This window comes from Moschus berezovskii, chromosome 17 (genome assembly GCF_049115385.1).
Source record: "Moschus berezovskii isolate FMDL1 chromosome 17, NW_MosBer_1.0, whole genome shotgun sequence".
In the NCBI taxonomy this organism is placed as follows: domain Eukaryota; kingdom Metazoa; phylum Chordata; class Mammalia; order Artiodactyla; family Moschidae; genus Moschus; species Moschus berezovskii.
Window position 1 is genome coordinate 1,135,569 of NC_142476.1, and position 22,758 is coordinate 1,158,326.

At 48.3% G+C, this 22,758-nt stretch overlaps 1 protein-coding gene across 4 annotated transcripts in view; it reads left to right on the forward strand.

Moving 5' to 3' along the window:
- Window positions 1–22,758, forward strand: part of LOC129560651 (liprin-alpha-1-like) — a 41,809-nt gene that overhangs the window by 11,514 nt on the left and 7,537 nt on the right. For all 4 annotated transcript variants that reach the window (XM_088845083.1, XM_088845082.1, XM_088845085.1 and 1 more), the window contains exons 2-8: window positions 9,596–9,697; window positions 10,167–10,331; window positions 11,443–11,664; window positions 13,571–13,717; window positions 17,710–17,841; window positions 19,329–19,552; window positions 21,331–21,541. In XM_088845083.1, coding sequence (XP_088701209.1) covers window positions 9,596–9,697; window positions 10,167–10,331; window positions 11,443–11,664; window positions 13,571–13,717; window positions 17,710–17,841; window positions 19,329–19,552; window positions 21,331–21,541 — 1,203 coding nt within the window. The remainder of the gene's footprint in view (window positions 1–9,595; window positions 9,698–10,166; window positions 10,332–11,442; window positions 11,665–13,570; window positions 13,718–17,709; window positions 17,842–19,328; window positions 19,553–21,330; window positions 21,542–22,758) is intronic.

Sequence of the window (22,758 nt, forward strand, 5' to 3'; positions counted from 1 at the left end):
ATCAGTCTCTCTAGGGGTTTATCAGTTTTGGCAGTCCTTTCAAAGAGCCCACTTTTGGCTTTGTTTAGAAAAAATTCTGTATTTGCTTTCAGTTTCCTTATTTTCTGCTCCTTTTTTCCCCATCTGCCTTGTGTTTCGTTTGCTTTGCTTTTTTTCTGGTTTCTGCAGCCCATGGGGTCGCTAAGGGTCGGACACGACTGAGCAACTTGTCTTTTGACTTTTGACTTCATGCATTGGAGAAGGAAATGGCAACCCACTCCAGTATTCTTGCCTGGAGAATCCCAGGGATGGGGGAGCCTGGTGGGCTGCCGTCTATGGGGTCGCACAGAGTCGGACATGACTGAAGTGACTTAGCAGCAGCAGCAGGGATAGAGGCTTAATTGATTTTTAGCCTTCCTTCTTTCCCAGTATATGTGCGTAAGGCTTTAAGTTACCCTCTAAACACAGTTTGCTGCGTCCCACAGTTTGAGTAGGCCAGATTTTTTATGGAAAAGTGTTTTCTAATTTTCATTGTGTTTTTTAAAATGATATTCATGAAATTCTTCAGGCAGTATGTCATTTAACTTAATGTTTGGGGATGTTTTTCTAGTGACCCTTTTTTGATTTCTAGCTTAGTTCCATGAAGAGCCCCGTCTTAGTCTTTTGGGGCTACTGTTATAAATACCATAGACTAGCTGAAAAACAACAGAAAGTTGTTTCTTATAGTACTGGAGGCTGGCAAGTCCCAAGAGCACCAGCGGGTGCCACGTCTGGTGAGGCCTGTCTCCGGGTTCCTAGACTGCCTGCTGCTTCTCCCTGTCCTCACAGCATGGGCGCCCGTTCCCTCCTGCCCTGAGCCCTCCCAGAGTGCCTGCCTCCTGGGCTCATCACCGCATGCGGGGTGCAGTTTGAGGCACATAGACCGTCAGCCCACTGCAGCCCCTAAGTGTACCCCGCATTAGTTCAGTCCTTTGAAAGAGTTTGAGCTTTCCTAATGGCCCAATATATATTCATTTTGTGATATGTTCCTTGGGCCCTTGAAAATAATATGTATCAGTGAGAAAGCAATATTCCGTGTGTATCAGTTAGATCAGGTTTGTGACTCATGTAATTCGGATTCCGGTAGCCACGTTTTGTAAAGCAGAAGTAGGTGAAATTACTTGCAATGTATTTTATTTTAACACACCCAAAAATATTATCATTTCAGTGTGTAATCAACATGATAAAACCTAATGAAATATTTCACGTTCTTTTGTTCACGCTAAGTCTTTAAAATCCAGTGTGTGTTTCATGCTTGCAGCACATCTCATCGTAGAGCCAGTCGCAATTCAGGTACTTCATGGCTGCGGGTGACTACGTCCCAGGGAGCCCAGTTCCCTGAGAGATGTGTCTTTAACGTCTTCCACTGTGAGTATGAACTTGGCTGTTACTCCTTTTCTATTTCTGTCAGTTTTATGTATTGATATTTTGAGGTTATGTTATTCGGTACATTCAAATGTGGAATCCTCATGTTCTTGCTGGACTGAACTTGTTTCAGTATGAGAAGCTCCTTTTTAAGGCTAGTGATGCTTCTTACTTTAGACACTATTTGACAGTGATATTGCCACATCAGTTTTCTGTCCTTGTTTGCCTGGGTATCTTTTACCTTCACCTGTCTAAAAGATCTTCCATCTTAACAGGAACCTCTGTGACTAGTGTACGGTTTTCATTGTCATCAGTTCGACACTTTTTATCTTTTAATGAGAGTATTTGCTCTGTTTATAATGCTGATATTTCAGTGCGTAGATACCGTGTTACTGTTTGTTTTCTGTCTGTCTCACCTGTTCTGTGTTCTTTTCTCTTGCTTCTTGTAGAAGTGTGAAGTCTTTTTCTAGTTCTGTACTCCTCTGTCAGGTTGTTGGGTGTCCATTCACAGATAGAGCGTGTGTTTTACATTCAAGTCTAACTTAGTACTTTTACTGCCTCCCTGACACGACTGTTTCCTCCATGTCACTGTTATACTTTAAATTGTTAGATATATTTTTGGCGTTAACATCATTGTTTTGTAGAGTTAATATTTACCCTCACAGTTACCTCATTGTTGGTCTTGTTTTTTATATTTCTGTCAGAGACTCTTCTTTTTCCCAAAGCACTGCCTTAATATTTTTTTAGTTCATGTCTGTGGGTGATGAGTTGTCTCATTTCCACTTGCCCTAAAAGTCTTTATTTTGCTTTCACTTTGGAAGAGTGTTTCTGTGGGGTATAGAATTCCAGGTGTGTGGGTGGTTGTTTTCCAGCATTTTACGGATGCCAGTCCATTATCTTCTGACTTCCTTGTTCTTGAAAAGTCAGCTCTCAGTGTTGCTGTGCCATTCAAAGCCACACCTTTTTTCCTCTGAGCGCTTGAACATTTTCTTCTTGCCTTAGGCACCCGCGGAGTTGCCAAAACCAATGTGTGGTTTTCATTTCTGAGTCAATGGTCTGATTCTTGAGCCAACTCTTGCCACTGTCCCTGTCATTCAGTTCAGTCGCTCAGTGTCGGACACGTGGCGACACCATGGACTGCAGCATGCCAGGCTTCTTTGTCCATCACCGACTCCCGGAGCCTGCTCAAGCTCATGTCCATTGAGTCGGTGATACCATCCAACCATCTCATCCTCTGTCATCGCCTTCTCCTCCTGCCTTCAGTCTTCCCCAGCATCAGGTTCTTTTCCAATGAGTCAGTTCTTCGCATCAGGAGGCCAAAGTATTGGAGCTTCAGCACCAGTCTTTCCAATGAATATTCAGGACTGATTTGCTTTCGGATTGACAGGTTGGATCTCCTTGCAGTCCACGGGGCTCTCAAGAGTCTACTCCAACACCATAGTTCAGAAGCATTGGTTCTTTGGCATTCAGCCTTCTTCATGGGTCAACTCTCACATCCATACATGACTGCTGGCTTTGACCAAATGAACTAGTACTAAATGAACTCCTACATAGCTTTGGCTAAATGAACCTTTGTCGGCAAAGTAATGTCTCTGCTTTTTAATATGCTGTCTAGGTTTGTCATAGCTTTCCTTCCAAGGAGCAAGCATCTTTTAATTTCACCATCTGCAGTAATTTTGGAGCCCAAGAAAATAAAATCTGTCACTGTTTCCATTGTTTCCCCATTTATTTGCCATGAAGTGATGGGGCCGTATGCCATGATCTTCATTTTTTGAATGTTGAGTTTTATGCCAGCTTTTTCACTCTCCTCTTTCACTTTCATTAAGAGACTCTTAAGTTTCAACCCCTGTAGGCATTTCTTATTCCCCTCTCTGTCTTTTCTCCACCATGAGGGTCTCCATTTATAGTAGTTTTTTTTTAAGTTCTCTGAAATATTTCAATATTTCTGCAGGTTTAGTAACATCGTAAAATACATTTCAACTAAAGTTCACAAATCTAAAAACCTGTTAGGCATTTTTAGGCGTTTTAAGTTGGAAATGAAGACCAATGTTACATCGTAATATGCCAATTACAAATAGTACTTCAAATAGCAAATACTACAGTTTGTCCCAAACTTTAAAAACTATTCATGAACTCAACACTGTACTATTGATGGCTATGAGAATTGTTTCCTAGCCTTTTTGAAAATTTCAACCCATTTACGTTTAAGGTAATTATTGATAAGTACGATCCCGTAGCCATTTTCTTTATTGCTTTGGGTTCAAGTTTATACACTCTTTCTGTGTTTCCTGTCTAGAGAAGATCCTTTAGCATTTGTTGGAGAGCTGGTTTGGTGATGCTGAATTTCCTCAGCTTTTGCTTGTCTGTAAAGCTTTTGATTTCTCCTTCATATTTGAATGAGATCCTTGCTGGGTATAGTAATCTGGGCTGTAGGGTATTTTCTTTCATCACCTTAAGTATGTCTTGCCACTCCCTTCTGGCCTGAAGAGTTTCTGTTGAAAGATCAGCTGTTATCCTTATGGGAATCCCCTTATGTGTTATTTGCTGCTTTTCCCTTGCTGCTTTTAATATTTGTTCTTTGTGTTTGATCTTTGTTAATTTGATTAATATGTGTCTTGGAGTATTTCGCCTTGTGTTTATCCTGTTGGGGACTCTCTGGGTTTCTTGGACTTGGGTGATTATTTCTTTCCCCATTTTAGGGAAGTTTTCAACTATTATCTCCTCAAGTATTCTCTCATGGTCTTTCTTTTTGTCTTCTTCTTCTGGGACTCCTATGATTCGAATGTTGGAGCGTTTAACATTGTCCCAGAGGTCTCTAATTTTGTCCTCATTTCTTTTAATTCGTTTTTCTTTTTTCCTCTCTGTTTCATTTATTTCTACAATTCTATCTTCTAGTTCGCTTATCCTGTCTTCTGCCTCTGTTATTCTACTGTTTGTTCCCTCCAGAGTGTTTCTGATCTCATCTATTGCATTATTCATTGTATATTGACTCTTTTTTATTTCTTCTAAGTCCTTATTAAATCTTTCTTCCATCTTCTCAATCCTTTTCTCCAGCTTATTTATCTGTAACTCCATTTTGCTTTCAAGATTTTGAATCATTTTCAACATCAAAATTTGAAATTCTTTATCAGGTAAATCCCCTATATCTCCTTCTTTTGTTTGTGTTGGTGGGCAATTATCTTGTTCCTTTACTTGCTGGGTATTTCTCTGCCTCTTCATCTTGCTTATATTGCTTTGCTTGGGGTGGCCTTTCCCTCTTCTTGCAGTTCGTGGAGTTCTCTTTATTATGTAGTTTTTTAGCTGTGTGTGTGGGGTTGGACGGGTGACTTGTCCCGGTTCCCTGGTTAGGGAAGCATGTGTCGGTGTTCTGGTGGGTGGAGTTGGATTTCTTCTCTCTCCTTTAGAAGACAATGGGCTGCTTTTCTGGGAGCCTGATGTCCTCTGCCAGTATTCAGAAGTTGTTTTGTGGACTTTACTCCGCGTTCAAAAGTTCTTTTGATGAATTTGTAGGGGAGAAAGTGGTCTCGCCGTCTTATCCCTCCGCCATCTTGTTCCTTCCTCCCCAGAACAGTGGATTCTTATATTCCACTTGGTCGTGGAGTATCTCTTCCCAGCTGCTCCAGCGAGGCGCAGCCGCTGTACCTTACCTTGGATGAGGGGTATCTCCTCAAGGCCGCCCCTCCTGCTTTGAATGTGGATCAGCTCCTCTCAGCCCGCCGGTGCCCAAGCAGCCACCGCCTCCTGGACGTGGTACAGCTCCTCTCGGCCACTGTCCTAACCCTGGGCGCGGGGTAGCTCATCTCAGCCACGATTCTGCACGTGGTCGGTTGCCCTGGAGCCGGGCGTCTCCCGCGCCTGCGCCGCCAGAGCCGGGCGTCTCCCGCGCCTGCGCCGCCAGAGCCGGGCGTCTCCCGCGTCTGCACCTGCGCCGCCGGAGGCATTTCTTATTCCCCTCTCTGTCTTTTCTCCACCATGAGGGTCTCCATTTATAGTAGTTTTTAACAACGTAGTTTAACAACGGGCTCCTCAGATATATGCTATACTTTTTTCCCCACATATATATGTTTTTTAACTAATCCATCCTTCAGTTCACTGATCCTCTCTTCAACTACGTCTAATTTGATGTTAAGCCCAGAGACTGAGTTCTTAAATTCAGTTCACTGTTATTTTAAAGCTCTAGAATCGCTTTTGATTCTCAGAAGTTGTTCCTTTTTTCAAGTGTATTTTTGAACTGGTGACGTTTGCATCTGATCCCGCTAGCACACCTCTGATATGCTGATATACACTGATACCTCTGGATCTGTTTCGGTTCTTTTTCCCTTGCTCGTATTTGTTGTTACACCCTTTTTTGCTTTTTTGGTTGCATGTTGGACATTCTGTATGGAAAACCCTAGAGGTTCTGGTGATGCTGTTTTCTCCAGAGTTTCCTCTGACACATACCTCTAGTGGACACAGAGCTCTCTTGTTCACTCAGGGTTTGAGTGACTTGAGGCTGGGGGGTCCTTGTAAGCTCAGTCTCAGCAGCCTTCCCCCACCGTCCCCCCGACCCCAGGGAGGAGCCCTCCAGCGTCTCCATCTGGAAGCCGGGGGTGCCTCCCAGGGCCTGCCCTTCTTGGCAGGTCCTGAAGCCCACCTTCTGTCTCCTGAGCACCACGAGGCGACTGATACTCAGCACTTAGCCGGTTTGGGCTGAGTGTTGGGTGCGTTTTCTGTGCCTCCCTTTTCTTGGGGAGCTTGGTCTCTGTCATCCGGCCTGACTTGTGAGGCCTCCGCTCAAATTTTTGTCTTCCCAGCCCAAGGAACTGTCCAGAGCTGTGTTAGCCAGTCCCCCTCTGCTTGACTTTTTCCCTGCCTTTTCTTCGCAGAGTCAGCTTTGTTCAGATGCCCCAAGGAAAGGAGCGGCCCTCTCAGTCTCCAGCTCCCTCACTGGGCTTCCTTTCTGTTCGAAATCTTGGATTGTGGCTGCCTAAGGTCCTCTGGCTCAGACTGTAAAGCATCTGTCTGCAATGCAGGACACCCGGGTTTGAGCCCTGGGTTGGGAAGATCCCCTGGAGAAGGAAATGGCAATCCATTCCAGTACTGTTGCCTGGAAAATCCCATGGACGGTGGAGCCTGGTAGGCTACAGTCTAAAGGGTCGCAAAGAGTCGGACACGACTGAGCGACTTCACTCTCACTTTCAAGGACCTCCTTTAAACTGTGTTTAGCTTTTCTAGCTCTCGGTGGGCTGCCCTACAAGCTGCTTTCGTCTGCAACTGGAAGTGGGGACGCCCTGGGTGTCTTCTCTTATCTGAAGCCACATGTAACAGTCACAGTAATTGTATTGATCATCTCTATTTGCTACCGGGGTAAACAAGAACCAGGGGTCCTTGCCTAGTACCCACGGTTGTGTTTCTGATCAGAATCCCCAGCTTGCCTGGGCTGTTTCAGTGCCACGTGACCTTGTGAAGAAGGTGGAACAAGCGGCCCATGCAGCCTGGGGACAGAGGAGCCGGTCAGGTCACTTCCCCTGTCCCTGCCGGCCCAGAGCGGGCCTTGTCATGACGGGCTGCTGGGGGTGGAGAAGGCTGAGGGAGGGGTTACGTGACCTGTATTCTGTGACGTGGTCACATGTGGGTTTTCTTTTTCAGTTTGAAAAATTGACTGCGTTTAGTCTTGCCTCCAGTTTCATTTTAAGGTTGAAAATGAAGATTTTATTCTTAAAGTTGAGCACAGTGATTTTACAGTCTTTTTGAAAACAGTAGTTGAGGTATCAAAAAGACATCTCAGAGAACTCCAGTAGATAAAGCCAAAAAAAGAGAACGTGTTCAGGGTGACCTGCGGGAGGGACCCCAAACTGTCCTCTGTCTCTCCCAGAGTCTGTAATTTCTGAGATGGGTGGATATAGGACCCCAAGCACCCCGGGGCCTGAGGTCCTCAAGTGACAGCAGAGGTCCGGGCTGAGCCAGGAGCAGTGTGGCCTGTGCCCTGGCGAGTGGAGAGCCACCACTCTGGGTGGGAGTGGGGCCAGGAGAGGGGGTGGGAGACTCGGGGGCGGAGGGAGAGGCAGCACCTGGCGGGGTCTGGGAGGCGCTGGCTGCCGCGGCTCGAGTCAGGGACACCCCAGACCTCCACTGTGCAGCCCCCACGGGGCAGAATCATCTGGTAGCCCAGGGTCGAAGTTAAGAGGGCGAGTTCGCAGCAGGTTGAATGAACCCCTGTACCCACTGTGGGTTCATTTTAAGTGCCTGGAGCGAGGTTGGTCAATCCCTTGCTGAGCTCGAGTGAGGGAGTCAGTCAGGGAGGACTGAGCTCAGGGTGAGAGTGAGGGGCGGCTGGCGCGGTGAGTCCTCCTCAGCTGGGTGGGTTCTGGGGATGCCCTTGAGTTCAGGGGTACCCTTTCTGTAGCCTCACTGAAGGCTTGTTTGGGGGGTGGAGGGGGCAGAAGGCCACTTAGAAGACATGCTCATTCCTAGTGGTGGTGGTTTCTGAAGCAGTTTAAACTGTTCGGTCCGACTGTGACCAGTTCCTTGCAGGGTCATGTTTGGCGGTGGGCCTGAGCTGTTGGCACGCCCTTCCCTCTCCCGTACCCCACACTCACCTGCCATCTTTTTGGCAGCCCCTCCCCCGCTCTGCACCGTTGATGCCCGAGCCCAGCCCCCCTGTTACCATGGAACCCCTTGTGACTGAGTGGGTTCTGGTTCCGTGCTCCTGGGAGACGTGCTGGGGGCAGAGACTTCGTGCCATTTCTCCTTGAGACAGTGGTCCTGGTGGTCATAGTGTGAGAGCGGTGTGTGTGAGAGCAGTGTGTGTGTGAGAGCGGTGGTCATAGTGTGAGATCAGTGGTGATAGCTCAGGAGCTGAGGTATCCTACTGTGAAACAGCAGTTGCCCCGAGTGGGGGTCTGCCCCTATCCGCGAGGATGGGTCGCAGAAGGGCCCGCCTGTGGGCGTTATTCCAGTGCTGCAACCCCAAAGCAAAGGCCAAGACAAGGAGGAGCTTGGCCTCGGACCGAGTTCTGGAAGCAGAGTGCCCTGAGGTGAGAGCAGCCGGGGGCTGGGCCCGTCAGATTGGCCCTCACCCGGCGAAGCGTTGGGGTTGTGTTTCCTTTTGTTAGCTTGGTTGTGGGCCCTGCCGGGCAGGGCGTTTTGACCTTAGTGGGCAGGATCGACCCCAGCAAGTTGACCTTGTAAGAGGTTGTGCTGGTGCTGCGCGGAGGATGGGCGGGAGCCCCACAAGAAGGGAAACACTGGCTGGAGGAGTCTCTGGGGCACGTGGACTGAGCTAGAGAGCCAGTCCTTGAAGCAAAAAGGCTAAGCCCCTTAACGTCTCCCTTCTTACAAAGAAGGGAAACACTGGCTGGAGGAGTCTCTGGAGCGTGTGGATCGAGCTAGAGAGTCAGTCCTTGAAGCAGAAAGGCTAAGCCCCTTAACGTCCCCTGTCTTACAAAGCACAGACCAGTGTGTCCAGGATTTTAATGACGGGTACCTACTGCTTATGTGTATAACATACACCCTCATGGCTTCACATGTCTACTACATGCCTCTTACAAGTGTAGGGCACTACTCTGGGTGCTGCATACTCAGTATGGAATAGGGGATACGTAGCCCAGGATTTTTGTATCTGTGCCAAGAAAAACAGAAGAATGGATGACGCCGTGTGGTTCAATTTGAGCAAGTTCACCACGTGGACGGCCCCGCGTGCACGCAAATTGTGGTAAAATACATATAACATGAGTTTAACATTTTAACCAGTTTATTGAATGACTGTGTGACTTCAGTGGGGTCAAGCTAACAGATGGCCTTGGGGTGCCATCAGCCTTTTTCCCGGAGGAACACTCCAAAGCCTGGTGGCCTTGTAGACCTTACCTTTCTTCTTCACTCTCCCCAGTGGTTCTAGGTCACTTGTCTGTGTGTCGTTTAAGAATCTCTTCATCCACTTTGTTGTTAGGTTTATGTTTAGGAATGTTTCTCAGACATCCCTGGGTGTTGAGAAGGCAGGCTTGGATTCTGGGTTCTCTCTTGCCGCGTGCCAGCCAGGTCGTGGTGGAGGCTGATGGCCGGTCTGAGTTGTGGTGGCGTGTGTGGTCTTGGGGTCGGCGGACCCCCTCTTCTGTGAGGGGGCAGGGAGATCCTTTGTGTGGAGCCTGGAGAGACTTGACAGGGTCAGTCTTCATTGTCTCGCTCTCTTTTTAACTTGTGTTTGCATTTAGTGACTCATTTAATTGTTTTCTAGAAGTCTCCAGCTTCTAACGAGGAGGTAAATGTATACAAGAAGCAGCTCCTGGAAAGGGAAGAAGAACTCGCCGAGCTCAGAGCCGAAAGAAACAACACCAGGGTCAGTAGGGGGATTCTCACGTGTTGACATTTGCCCCGCGGGGGTCAGCACTGGGCTCCGTGTTAGTGACTTTAAATTCTGTCTGATTTTAAAGTCATTTTTCACATCTTCCCACTGAGCAGACTGGGGTGGATCAGTTCGGGGTTCTCATACCTTGCTTCAAATTTATGATGAGAGCTAATGTAATTTTAGTACATTCGAGGGGGAGTTCTCTTCACTTACATTTTTGTCCACGCTACACTTTTTGTGGGATCTTAGTTCCCCGACCAGGGATTAAAACCCATGACCCTGCAGAAGTGTGGAGTCTTAACTACTGGGCCACCTGGGAAGTCCACCCTAGCTTTAGACAGAACTGGCAGGATTCCGATGTGCCTTAGCATGGTTTCGGCTTTAGCGTGAGGCTGAGAGGAGTTACCGACCCTGAATGCAAGTGTGAGGTTGAAGGTGCTCCTTTGGCCCCGCCCTGCAGCTGCTGCTGGAGCACCTGGAGTTCCTGATTTCCCAGAACATGCCGTCCCTCCAGATGACGGCGGGCAAGCAGCAGGAGCAGCCCCCAGCCAGCATGACCAGCGAGGTGGAGGTGCTCAGGGCGCTGAAATTTCTTTTTGACCACCACAAGGCCCTGGATGAGAAGGTACCAGCCACCCAAACCTCCTGGATTTGTACACTTGCTGCCTTGTTAGGTGGATGATGCATGTATTTATGTAACTAGTTGACTTTTGAGCTTCTTGAATTCTTGTAAATACATTTTTTCTGTAAGAAGTCAGAGTTTTATATGGCTCAGGCATGTCCGTATCTTTGCGACCCTGTGGACTGTAGCCCACCACGCTCCTCTCTTCATGGGGCTTCCCAGGCAAGAATACTGGAGTGGGTGGCCGTCTTCTACTCTAGGGGATCTTCGCGACCCAGGGATTGAACCTGCCCTCTTGCATTGGCAGGCAGATTCTTTACCACTGAGCCACCTGGGAAGCCCCCAGTTAAAAAAGTATTAGTTGGCATAAATGTCTCAAGATTTATTATATTCTGTATATCAATTTGCAGTTAAAAACTGGGTACTAGAATTAATTTAGGATAACATTTGTTCTCTCAAACTTAGAATTTAAAGCTGTTAACAAGCAGATTTTCTTGATGTTAAGATCAATGAGAGCCATTAAAGATACTCTGTTACAGTAGCCATGTATTAGGGTGAGCATAGAATGAGGAGTGCACTAACGTGTATACACACATCAACACACAGTGACTCGACCCCTTTTATTTGAGTTGAGAGAGCGATTACGTATAGCACACGAAAGGTGTCGTTTGTTAGAAGAAGAATTAGGTGCTACACATAAAGAGGTAAGTTTGATCAGTCATCGTGTAATTTCAGTTAAGGGTTTGTCATTTGTATCCTTTCATTTTAAAAAAGTATGAAGGCTGTAGTGGTGGGCATCACATGCTATTTATCGTTCTGATTGAGGACCCGCCCACCTGGGGTATTTTAATGACTAGCAAACTAGACTTGTGGCTCAGAGCTGCAGGATCTCTTAAGCACCCCTTTGTCCAGGAGAAGACAAAGTCTGACTCTAATCACCCGGTTCTAATCGGGATGGACAGCATCACCAATGCACCATGTAGGTCTGAGCAGCCGTGAGGGTCCTGTGAACTCCCAGAGTGCAGAAGGCAGTTTTGACCTCAGCGATTTCCCGGAAGTGCTGTGTTTCCTCCCTCCCAAAACAAGGCTCTCTAAGGCTTCCTTTCCCCCTTAGAGATCGTCCGACGGCTCTCTAAGCCACGAGCAAAACCTGGCTAAGATGAGCGAGCTCCAGGAAGTCATAGACAAGCAGTTGCGGGAGCAGAGCCAGATGGAAGAGCACCTGGCAGCTCTCTCTGCCCACATGAGAGAGCTGGAGGAGGACCTGGACACGGCCAGGAAGAAACTCCTCAAGTCCAAGGAAGTGAACAGGAAACTGGAGCGGGATGTCCGCGAAGTGAGTGACGGCGGCCGTGTCTGTTGCCCTGAGGTGGTTGTGGGTCCCTTGTTCTCCCGGTGATCTCAGCCTCGGGATGGCTGCACGAGTAAGAGCAGAGCTCTGGCGAGACACGACAGGCTGTCTCCCTGCCTCTGTGTCAAGGTCTCTGGGGTAGAAGAGGCCTGATCCAGGCGGTCCGTTGGCAGTGGACCAACATGAGGGTAGCCCTTGCGCTGTGCTGCACCCTGGGTGTGGACTCCTCATTCCTACAAGTTCTAGGGGGCCCAGTGTGTTCCTTTTAAAACATTCATTTATCCGTTCATTCATTTCTTGGCATGTAGTTGCTTTACACTGCTGGGTCAATTTCTGCTGTGCAGCAAACTGAATCGGTCATGTATATGTGTATATATATATCTACATATATCCCTGTTGTTTAGATTTCCTACCCATTTCCTTCACCACAGAGCACTGAGGAGCCTTCCCTGTGCTGTACACTAGGTCCTTACTCGCTGTTGACTTGATGCGTAGTATCAGCAGTGTATATATGCCAGTCCCAGTCTCCCAGTTCATCCCCCACACCTGCCTGTCGAATGTATTTCTGACGATGCTGAGATTTCCTTCTGATTCGCTCAGGCGAGTCTGGTGGAGGAGGCCGTTCTCTCGGAGAGATGGGAGCATGCTGTGTGGGCTCTGCCGAGGCAGCTTGCCTGGCCGTCTTCTCTGGTTTGCTGAGGTTCCGCTCCTTGACAGGGATGTGTGACGGTGATCCCGGCGGTCAGACCAGTCGAGTGGCGTTTGCTCACCCTCAGGTCCTCAGGCCCAAGCTGTGTAACCGTGTAGAATCCTGATGTTTCTGGCGGTCGTGTCTGCGGGTGTCATGATTTATAAGAAACTACCTAACGGTCACTGTGAAAACAGAAGAGTGCTGGGGGTTCAGGCCTCCTCCTGTGAGCCTCACCTCTCCTCTGTACGCAGACAGACAGCGCCCACCCTGCCCCACCCCTCCCCCGTGACACCGTCTCAGACAGAGCCCCTCCAGCATGTGTTCCAGCAGGTGTACTTGTTTAGTAGCTTGGTGTGAGGAATTCTGTGTGAGAACTCAAAACAGAAATATTTGCACATGTTTGTATAACCTTCTCACACTACTCTTTGGCAACAGGAGGAGATTAGGTGGCAGAGTTTAATACGCTAAGAATTCTGGAAAAAGCGTTTTTAAGACCTTTCACTTTTAATATTAGGACTTGGCCCACATTGGTTACTTAGTGACCGCAGAGGGACCCGAAATGGATTTTGAGCTGGCAGACAGGAGTCGCACCAGCAGCAAGTTCTGGTCCTGGTTTGAGCATTTCATACATGTGGTTTAACTCTGCTTGAGAAGGCTGCTTCCAGTTGTGTTACACTTTGACTTCTGTTTCCTCTCGTTAATAGTCTTACTTTAATTTTGAGGAAATTGCATGAGATTTTTCCAACTTTTACCCGAGGAAACGAGCCTCAGAGCTCCCTCTTGGGTCTGTTGTAGATCCCTCCCTGTTCTGGGTCACGTTCGCCTGTATGGTGTAGCAGACAGAGGTCCTGACTTCATGCCAGATACTTTCCCTCCTGGAATTCTTGCAATAACAGGGTAGTTTAGTATACTTTTTGTTTGCTGTTTGGATTTATTATATAGCAAAGAAGCTTGGTAAACCGAGTGGCCAGACAGAACATTCAGACAGATGGCTGCCCATCGTGGCAAATGTGACCTTTGAGGTAGGTGCGTTTTTGCTCACGTCCGAGAAAACTGCCACTTCTAGGAGTTTAATTTTGAGGACGCTAACTTTATGTTTGATTTGAAACTTAAGATTTAGTCCAGTTTTGTTACTCTTAAGCGTATCGGAGTGTTCCATGATAACGGCTTACCTTTTCTCCTCTGCAATGCCCGGTGTAGGCCATGGCCCAGACGGAGGACATGGAAAAGAGAATCACTACCCTAGCGAAACGCTCCCTCGCCGCACAGCGCGAAGCTGCCTATGTGCATGACTTCAATGATAAACCTGAAAATGAAATCGCAAATGAGGATTCTATGCATCGACAGGTAATGGCCTTTACTGTACTGTGTCTGACTTTTATAGCATTGCATTACTGAGGAGGGAAGGTAAAGAAAGACCTTTTCATGTGACTCCCATGTTGAAAATCAAGTCCCCGTGTAAAGTTCTTATGACCCTAAAACATTGCGTTCAAAAGTGTGGATGTACGTCATGGTAAATCAGCTGTACTGGAAGGAAATACATTTTTTAAAAATTGGGGGTGACTGCAACTTCCAGGTTTGAATTATGTGGGACTTGGTTTAACCATTTTGTGGAATTCCTCTCCTGACTCCCTTGTTTTACTTGAGCGTGACTCTGTTGGCTTGTTAGCGTTTTTACGGAAAGAGAAGAGAGCAGCAGGGAACTTCAGGGCAGCGGGCTGCCTGTTGAGAACTGGGTCACTGTGACAAGAGGCAGGGTTAGAGCTCCGGTCTGGTTAGGGATTGTCCTTCCTATGGTTTGGTGAGCCTTACTCGCTCCTGTTCCCGTGTGGTCTCAGATAATCAGGACTTAACCAGGAAAACCAAATCTGGCTTCTCTCAAAAAAAGTGAGTCGGGCCGGTGTGTGGCAAAGTGTATCATTGGCCCCACCACAAAAATAAAGCACTAGGAAGTCATTGAAATGTATGAGGTGGAATGCATTCAGTTCAGTTCAGTTGCTCAGTCGTGTCCGACTCTTTGCGACCCCATGAATCACAGCACGCCAGGCCTCCCTGTCCATCACCAACTCCCGAAGTTCACTCAAACTCATGTCCATCGAGTCGGTGATGCCATCCAGGCATCTCATTCTCTGTCATCCCCGTCTCCTCCCACCCCCAATCCCTCCCAGCATCAGACTCTTTTCCAGTGAGTCAGCTCGTCGCATGAGGTGGCCAGAGTATTGGAGTTTCAGCTTTAGCATCAGTCCTTCCAATGAACACCCAGGACTGATCTCCTTGAGAATGGACTGGTTGGATCTCCTTGCAGTCCAAGGGACTCTCAAGAGTCTTCTCCAGCACCACAGTTCAAAAGCATCAATTCTTCGGTGCTCAGCTTTCTTCCCAGTCCAACTCTCACATCCATACATGACCACGGGAAAAACCATAGCCTTGACTAGACGGACCTTGGTTGGCAAAGTAATGTCTCTGCTTTTTAATGTGCTATCTAGGTTGGTCATAACTTTCCTTCCAAGGAGTAAGCGGCTTTTAATTTCCTGGCTTCAATCAGCATCTGCAGTGATTTTGGAGCCCCCAAAAATAAAGTCTGACACTGTTTCCACTGTTTACCCATCTATTTCCCATGAAGTGATGGGACCAGATGCCATGATCTTCGTTTTCTGAATGTTGAGCTTCAAGCCAACCTTTTCACTCTCCTCTTTCACTTTCATCAAGAGGCCTTTGAGTTCCTCTTCACTTTCTGCCATAAGGGTGGTGTCATCTGCATATCTGAGGTTATTGATATTTCTCCCGGCAATCTTGATTCCAGCTTGTGCTTCTCCCAGCCCAGCGTTCCTCATGATGTACTCTGCATATAAGTTAAATAAGCAGGGTGACAATATACAGCCTTGACGTACTCCTTTTCCTATTTGGAACCAGTCTGTTGTTCCATATCCAGTTCTAACTGTTGCTTCCTGACCTGCATACAGGTTTCTCAGGAGGCAGGTCAGGTGGTCTGGTATTCCCATCTCTTTCAGAATTTTCTACAGTTTATTGTGATCCACACAGTCAAAGGCTTTGGCATTGGCCCCACCACAAAAATAAAGCACTAGAAAGTCATTGAAATGTATGAGGTGGAGCGCATTACGATATACAAAATAGTGGCTGCCAAAGGCAGATCAGAAAATACTACGTACCATATGCTATTGTTTTCTGAGGGTTTTAAAGCCTCACGTGTCAGTACTGTCCCCAGCATGCCTGTGTTCTTGGGCCTGGACTGCAGAGCCTCAGACGTGGGCTCCCAGGGGGCAGTGGTTCTGACTCCCATGGTGAGACCCACGGTGAGGCGCCCTCCCCGCTTAGGCAGAGAGCTCAATGTCTTCCGATCAGAGGTGCACTTCCTTACTTGCAGAACAGCTGCTCAGAGGCTGTTGAGCTCGGGATGCTGTTTATGACTAAGCCAGTTCAAAGTAAACTTTTGTTTTGCTTTAAAAATATTTGAATGCCGATGCCTTACTGTGGAAGCTGTGAGAGATTTTGTTTCCTTGGGCACAAAAATCACTGCAGACGGTGACTACAGCCATGAGATTTAAAAATGCTTGCTCCTTGGAAAGCTATGACAAACCTAGACAGCATATTGAGAAGTAGAGATATCACTTTGCGACAAAGGTCCATATAGTCAAAGCTGTCGTTTTTCCAGTAGTTACGTATGGGTGTGAGAATTGGACCATAAAGAAGGCTGAGCACTGAAGAATTGATGCTTTCGAACTGTGTTGCTGGAGACGACTTTGTTTTAACAGAAAATAACCTGTTTTTTAATTTTTTAAGGTGGAAAATTTCAAACATGCACAAAAGTGGTATAATCATATACCACTTCTATAATATAGTGTAATAAATACCCATGACCCAGCAATTAGCCTCAGCAATTTCTAACACAGGGCCAGTCTCAAATAGATCATTCTTTTATCTTCTCTCCATTTTTTTTTTTTTTTTATATACAGTAGGTCCTAAAACAGCTTTTTAAACCATGAGGTTGATGCTCATTTTATAAAACACAGACTTGCCAACTTTGTTATTACATTTAAAAATTGCTTGAGGTAATTATTTCCAGTTTTTTAATATGAATTTTCATATTGGAAAAGACCCTGTTGCCGGGAAAGATTGAAGGCAGGAAGAGAGTGGGTGACAGAGGATGAGATGATTGGATGGCATCACCAACTCAATGGACATGAGTTTGAGCAAGTTCTGGGAGTTGGTGATGGACAGGGAAGCCTGGCATGCTGCAGTCCATGGGGCTGCACAGTCAGACACGACTGAGCAAGTGAACTGAACTGAATATGAATTATCATTGGGAGAAAAGCTATGACCAACCTAGACAGCATATTAAAAAGCAGAGACATTACTTTGCAGCTATGGTTTTTCCAGTAGTCATGTATGGATGTGAGAGTTGGACCGTAAAGAAGGCTGAGCACCAAAGAATCAATGCTTTTGAACTGAGGTGTTGGAGAAGACTCTTGAGAGTCCCCCTGGACTGCATGGAGATCAAACCGATCAATCCTAAAGGAAATCAGTCCTGAATATGCATTGGAAGGACTGATGCTGAGGCTGAAGGTTCAATACTTTGGCCACCTGATGCGAAGAACTGACAGATTGGAAAAGACCCTGATGCTAGGTAAGATCGAAGGCAGGAAGAGAAGGTGCGACAGAGGACGAGACGGTTGGATGGCATCACTGACCCGATGGACGTGAGTTTGAGCAACTTCTGGGAAATAGTGAAGGACAGGGAAGCCTGGCATGCTGCAGTCCATGGGGTCACAAAGAGTCAGACACGACTGAACAACAGCAATCATTACAAAGAATTTAAGTGATGTTCCATGTAAAGAAAAATATGTGAATGTCTATCTCCACTGGCTTTTTTCCCCCAAATGAATTTTCTCACCTTTTACTTTATAAATTGAATTCATTTTACCCCCTAAACCAGACTCAAGCTTCTGTTTATATACTGGAAATTTCCTCTACCAACGTGTGTGTAAGCCGATCCCCTTTAAAGTCTGCTTGTTTCTGAGTGTCAATCTGCTTGCTCTCCGAGCTCCTCTGACAGGTAATGGCTGGTGACATTAAGGTCCCCCAGGTGCTCAGCCAAAGTGAAGCGTTGGGAGTGACTTTTGACAGGTGAAGTCTCTGCCTCCCTCTGCACCTGTCCGTCTGCTCTGGTGATGCTCAAGAGCCCACCAGAGGTGGCCGTGGGAGGGGACCGCCTTGGGAACCAGGGCACAGGCTGCTCACATCACGGCTCCCCGGTGCTTTTAAAAGAAGGACCGTACTTTGCTCTTGAAGTTTATGAGTTTATGTTTTTCCTGTTTTAGGCAAGGCAGGGAGAAGACGTGAAAGAAGAACACAATAAACCCTTATCAGATACCGTGGATAAGCCTGTGTCCGAATCAGATGAGAGGCTTCAGCTTCATCTGAAGGAGAGAATGGCTGCTCTGGAGGATAAGGTGAGCCAGCCCCATGGCCCCTTTACAAAGAGGCACATCTGGCGGGGCCTATCCCGGCCTGGTCTGTGTGTGGGGAAAAGCTCCAGGACAGGAGTTGGAAAACTGTTCCCAAGAGGGCCTCAGAGTGAATGTCTTTACTGGTTACGAATAATTGAGTAGCAACATTTCATGCTAGTCAATAAGCGTGACAGCATCCACAGGCAGTGTGTAAAGGAACAGACGTAGACGTGTGCCCACAACCCTTACAGAAAGCATCAGTAAGCCGGATCCCCCGATGGCCCTAGTGTTAGCAGCCGCCGTGCTCGAACTTTGTTCTCGGTCCACCCTCACCCCTTCGTTTCTTTCTTAGAAGTTTATTTCTGGGGCTTTGCTGGCAGTCCAGGGGTTGAGAGCCCCCGCGGAGCTGCCCTGCGGGGCGGGGCACACTGCCTGCTTGCAGAGAGCTGGAGACCAGGCAGGGAGGGGGACAGTAGAGGCCGCTCCCAGGGAACTTTCAGAGACTCGCAGCAGGCGCTGCAGGGAGCCCTGGAGGAGGAATCTGCTGGTTCCTGTTGTGCGATTTGAAGGCGCGGGGGTGAATGGGGGTGAACCAATAGGCAGTTGGTTCGCTGGAGCGGAGCAGGAATGATGGCAGGTGGTCCTGGAGCCAGCGAAGGGGGTGGCCCTGCCCTGGGGAGGGGTCGTGACGAAGACAGGGGGCGAGGGCACTGGCCCCGGGGGACAGGGTGCCGGCAAGCCAGCATCTCGAGGCTGCCCCTCAGTTGCTTTGAGGTCATGTCTGGGAAAAGAAGGCAGGACCTGGGTGACAGTGGGGCAGGGGGGACATTTGCGGAGAGAAGAGTGTGAGGTGTGAGAGCGGGAGGGCGGCACGGGGCCCCGCAGGCACGCTCCCGTGCGTCTCTGATGACAGAGCCACCCTTGCAGTGCGAGGGGCCGCCGCCCAGAACAGCCGAGGGCCTGTGCCCCGAGAGGAGAGCTGCGGCGGGGCTGGCCCTCCTGTCCGCTGGCTGCCCCTGCTCTCTCCTGTCTGTGGGAGTTCAGACCAGCCTGGAAAACGGAGGGCTGGGAACCTGCGAGGATGGCCCTCCTCGGTGAACCAGTACAAGTGATGACAGCTGAGGTGGACCCAGCGGCTCTGGAGCTGAAGGATTGCTTTTCCTTATTTTCCTTCAGCCTGGCTGATGGGGGCATGGATGTATTTTTTTTAATGTTTGCTTTCTGTCCCTGACTCCATCAGCCCTCGCTTGTGAATAACCTCATAGGATTGCCTTCTGTCCACGCTAAGAGCTGAGTGTCACCAGGCCATATGGGAACTGAATTCTCCTCCTGCCCGTTTCTTCAGTACTGCTCGCTTAAGAGATGCCAGTGTCTCCTAAGCATGGCCCATTTATCCTCAGTCAGGGCTTCCATGTAAAATTGTGTTCAGTTCCTGATAGACTTGAGCTTCCCTGAATGTCGCTGACGAGACGTGGTCCTCTCGTGCCCAGGTGCAGACCCTGAAGGAAGAGGGCTGGGATCGCGCGCAGCAAGCCAGCGTGCTGGCCAACATGGCCCAGGCGTTCGAGAGTGACGAGGGCGTGTCTGACGGCGAGGGCGATGGGGTCACCCTCTTCAGCTCGGCCACTCAGCTGTCACCGAGAGGGCAGGACGATGCCGAGACTCCGACTGTGATGCTTCAGGGGCAGCTGGACGCCATCAACGAAGAGATCTGGTGGGTGCGCCTGATGCCAGCTCCCCGGAAACTCGGTTTCTCTGGGGAACTGTCTTCTCCTTAGAGAAGTCTGAGTGTTCCATAGTAAGAAAACTGACTTCAGGTCTGCCTCAAGAATTTTCAGTTCCAAGATTGCCCTTGATTCTAGAGCTCAGTCAGCCAGGGCGTTCTGTCCACAGTGTGGTGTCAGCACTCTGCGGGGGGGGGGGGGGGGAAGCGTTGTGGGGTGTCCCCCCCTCAGTTCTGAGCCCCAAGTTGGGTGAGGTGCCGAGGCGGTGTCCCCTGCGGCCCGTGCACCCTGCAGCACTGAGGCCGCGCCCTCATGTGTCACTCAGAGACTCCCACGTTCTGGTGAAAAGCCGCCTGGATCAGAAAAGCTGGGGTTTTGGGGTTGGCAAATTCCCACTCAGATCTGCATTTTCCTTTTTAACTTAATACAGTGTGAAGATTGGCTTGTGGGAAGACAGTGGTCCAAGGACGTGTGTTTGAGTTTTTCTCATCTCATCAGTAGATTTAAGATGTTTTCTTTAGACACGGTCTTGGCAGTTATAAAAATTTACAAAAGGGGACAGAATCCAAAGGCCCGCCTCGTGGTGAGCAGGGGGCCTTGGGTCTGGGTACAGCTGGGTGGCTGGGGGCCCCGAGGCCTGCCTGGTGCCACACCCGCACAGCGGTTCCCCTGTCCCAAGTCCACGTCCTGCACAGGACCCGGCAGAGCTGCTGCTCAGGTTGTTCTCGTCACGTCAGCTGAGGCCGAGGTGCCCGTCCCTGTCAGCCGAGCGTGGGGGGTCTGGGGGAAAGGCAGGGGATGGACGGCACAACCAGCAAACGCAGGTGGTGCCGCCTGCACTTTTGACGCCATAGACAGACTGATTTGTAGGCCGTGTTTGAGCACAGACGAGCTCAGAAAGATTGTCTTTCCCCTTCCCCGCAGGAAATATGGAACAGTTATATATTCTTATTTTTATAGCAAGTTGTCAGGTAAAAGTGATTTTTCCTTGACTTGATGTAAATGGTAAATTCTGTCCACCAATTTATCAACAGTGAAAAACTTTCAAGATGTATCAGTAGAAGTGAAACTGGAGAGTTTAGTTCCTGTAAGAATCTTGTATTTTAATTTGAAAATCATTTTATTTGCATAATCGAGTATTTAAACTGCTGTATAACATCTTCCATGACACATTAGGGGAGAAGAGCAGTAACCGTGAATTCTAGGTTAATGCGGCCCATTGACATGAATCCAGAAACTCACACAAAGCTGGGGGAGAACCTCATCAAGTGATGCGTTTGTACATATACAACCTCAAAAAAAAAGAAAGATCAACTCAGCACTTCATCTGGTCTGCAGACTTGTGTTTAGAAACTCCAGCTTGTTCGTGAATCGCTGTTTTGATTGTACAGAGTTCCCGACTCCCAGTGGAAAAGACTTGAGGCACTGACGTGCATCTCTGCCCTGAGAGCAGGGAAAAGGTCTAGGTTGTCAACTTCAGGTATCTCCTCACAGGGAGAGAGTCGCCACCCAGGCCCCGTCAGAATGTTAGAGTAAATAAGTGCAATCAAACGTGAATGATCAGGGGCCACTTTGTGAGACTCAGTGCTAAGTTATTCTAAGTTTGAGAATATTCAAAAGAGGGAAAGTTGAACCTTTTTGCTGAGATGTTAATTGAGCAACTGTTCGTGGAATTTGCTAATCGTGACACAGAATGCCAGCCCAAATGTGTTGTCCAGACACACTCCTCTGCTGACAAAGGCGGGTGACGGGTTTTATTCTATTTTAGGTTGATTGAAGAGAAGAACACGGAGCAGCCGGCCGAGGAGACTGAGAGCAGGGTGGACAGGGGGAGCTTAAGCAACCTCCGTCGTTGTAAAACGATGAGCTCCCTCAGCCTGTATCCCGGCTCCAGCTCGCCCAGCAGTGGGCGCTCCAAGCCCCAAAGGAGGCGGCACAGCCCGCCGCAGGAAGTAGACAAGCTGGGCATCACGACTGGGGTATGTGTCTGCTTCCTCCCTGCTGCGTCCCTCCCCCAGCACACTGGTTTTCTTTTGTTTGTTTGTTTTTTCTCTTTTTACCCAGAAGAAAATCAGGTACATTTGCTATGCTCAGAGGTCTAAGATTTTTAAAACTTCCTAGTCTTTAATCATTCCATAATGGCACCGTGACAAATTCAGTTCAGTTCAGTTCTGGACCACTGGCTTAGCACGTCATCGTGAACTCAGCCAGAGCCTGCCTCTGTAACATTGGGCCTGGCCTGTGCTGGGCACAGCAGCTGCAGGGAAGTTTCTGTTCTCAGGGAGCAGACAGCTTCGTGAAAGTTACCATAGGCAGCTCTCATGGCGGGTGAAAACCATGCCGCACATTTTCCACTGGGGATGCCTGGCTTCAGGGTGCAGGGCATGCGGTGGGAAGAAAACCCAAGAATCTTAACTGGTCTGCTTGCTGATGGGCCTGGCCGTGCGCTCAGGCCAGCTCTACGTGTGAAACCAGGTTAAAAGCCGGGGGCCCCAGGGAAGAAGTCGGGCTTCCTCACTCTTCCGAGTCTAAAAACAGGATGATGTCCTAGGGCTTTTGTTGACAGAGTGTGTGGCTCTAAAGCACATGTCCCAGCTTGCTTCCATGTTTAGCTTAGGTTTTGTGAGTGCATTGCTCTTTACCCCATGAAATCACGTGTACAACACTCTGCTTTGTAACTGCACTTGCATTATCACTGTTTCCGTTACCACCCATTTCATGTTAGCTATGTTGTTAGTCAGCATATAATTAAAATCACTGTGAATCATTTTAGCGGCATGTGAAGTGGTAACTAGTCCGTGTTGTGGTCTTCTGACACGCTGTTTTTATAATTTGCATCATTGACTAAGTAGTTGAAATTTAAAATTCTTTGACGATTTCTCTGTGGTTTCATGCTTGATTTCTTTCCGAGTATTTGTAAAAGAACAGTTCTGTGTATGTTTTCCTTGCTGTTGGACTTCTCTGACGGTGTGTCTGCTTTCGTCATTGGTTTTGATTTCCTGTCTCATCCTGCTGTCTGCTTAGTCGTTGTCAGTCAGGCAACGGTCAATCAGTCGTTGTCAATCAGCTGTCGTTTGCCCATCCGTCCCCCCTCCCCCGTCCTCCCACTTGCTCTGGTCATAGCGGTGCTGTGGTCCACAGCGTGTGTCCCCTTAGTCGGGTTTGTGCTTTGTCTTCATATCTCATTAAATGGTGT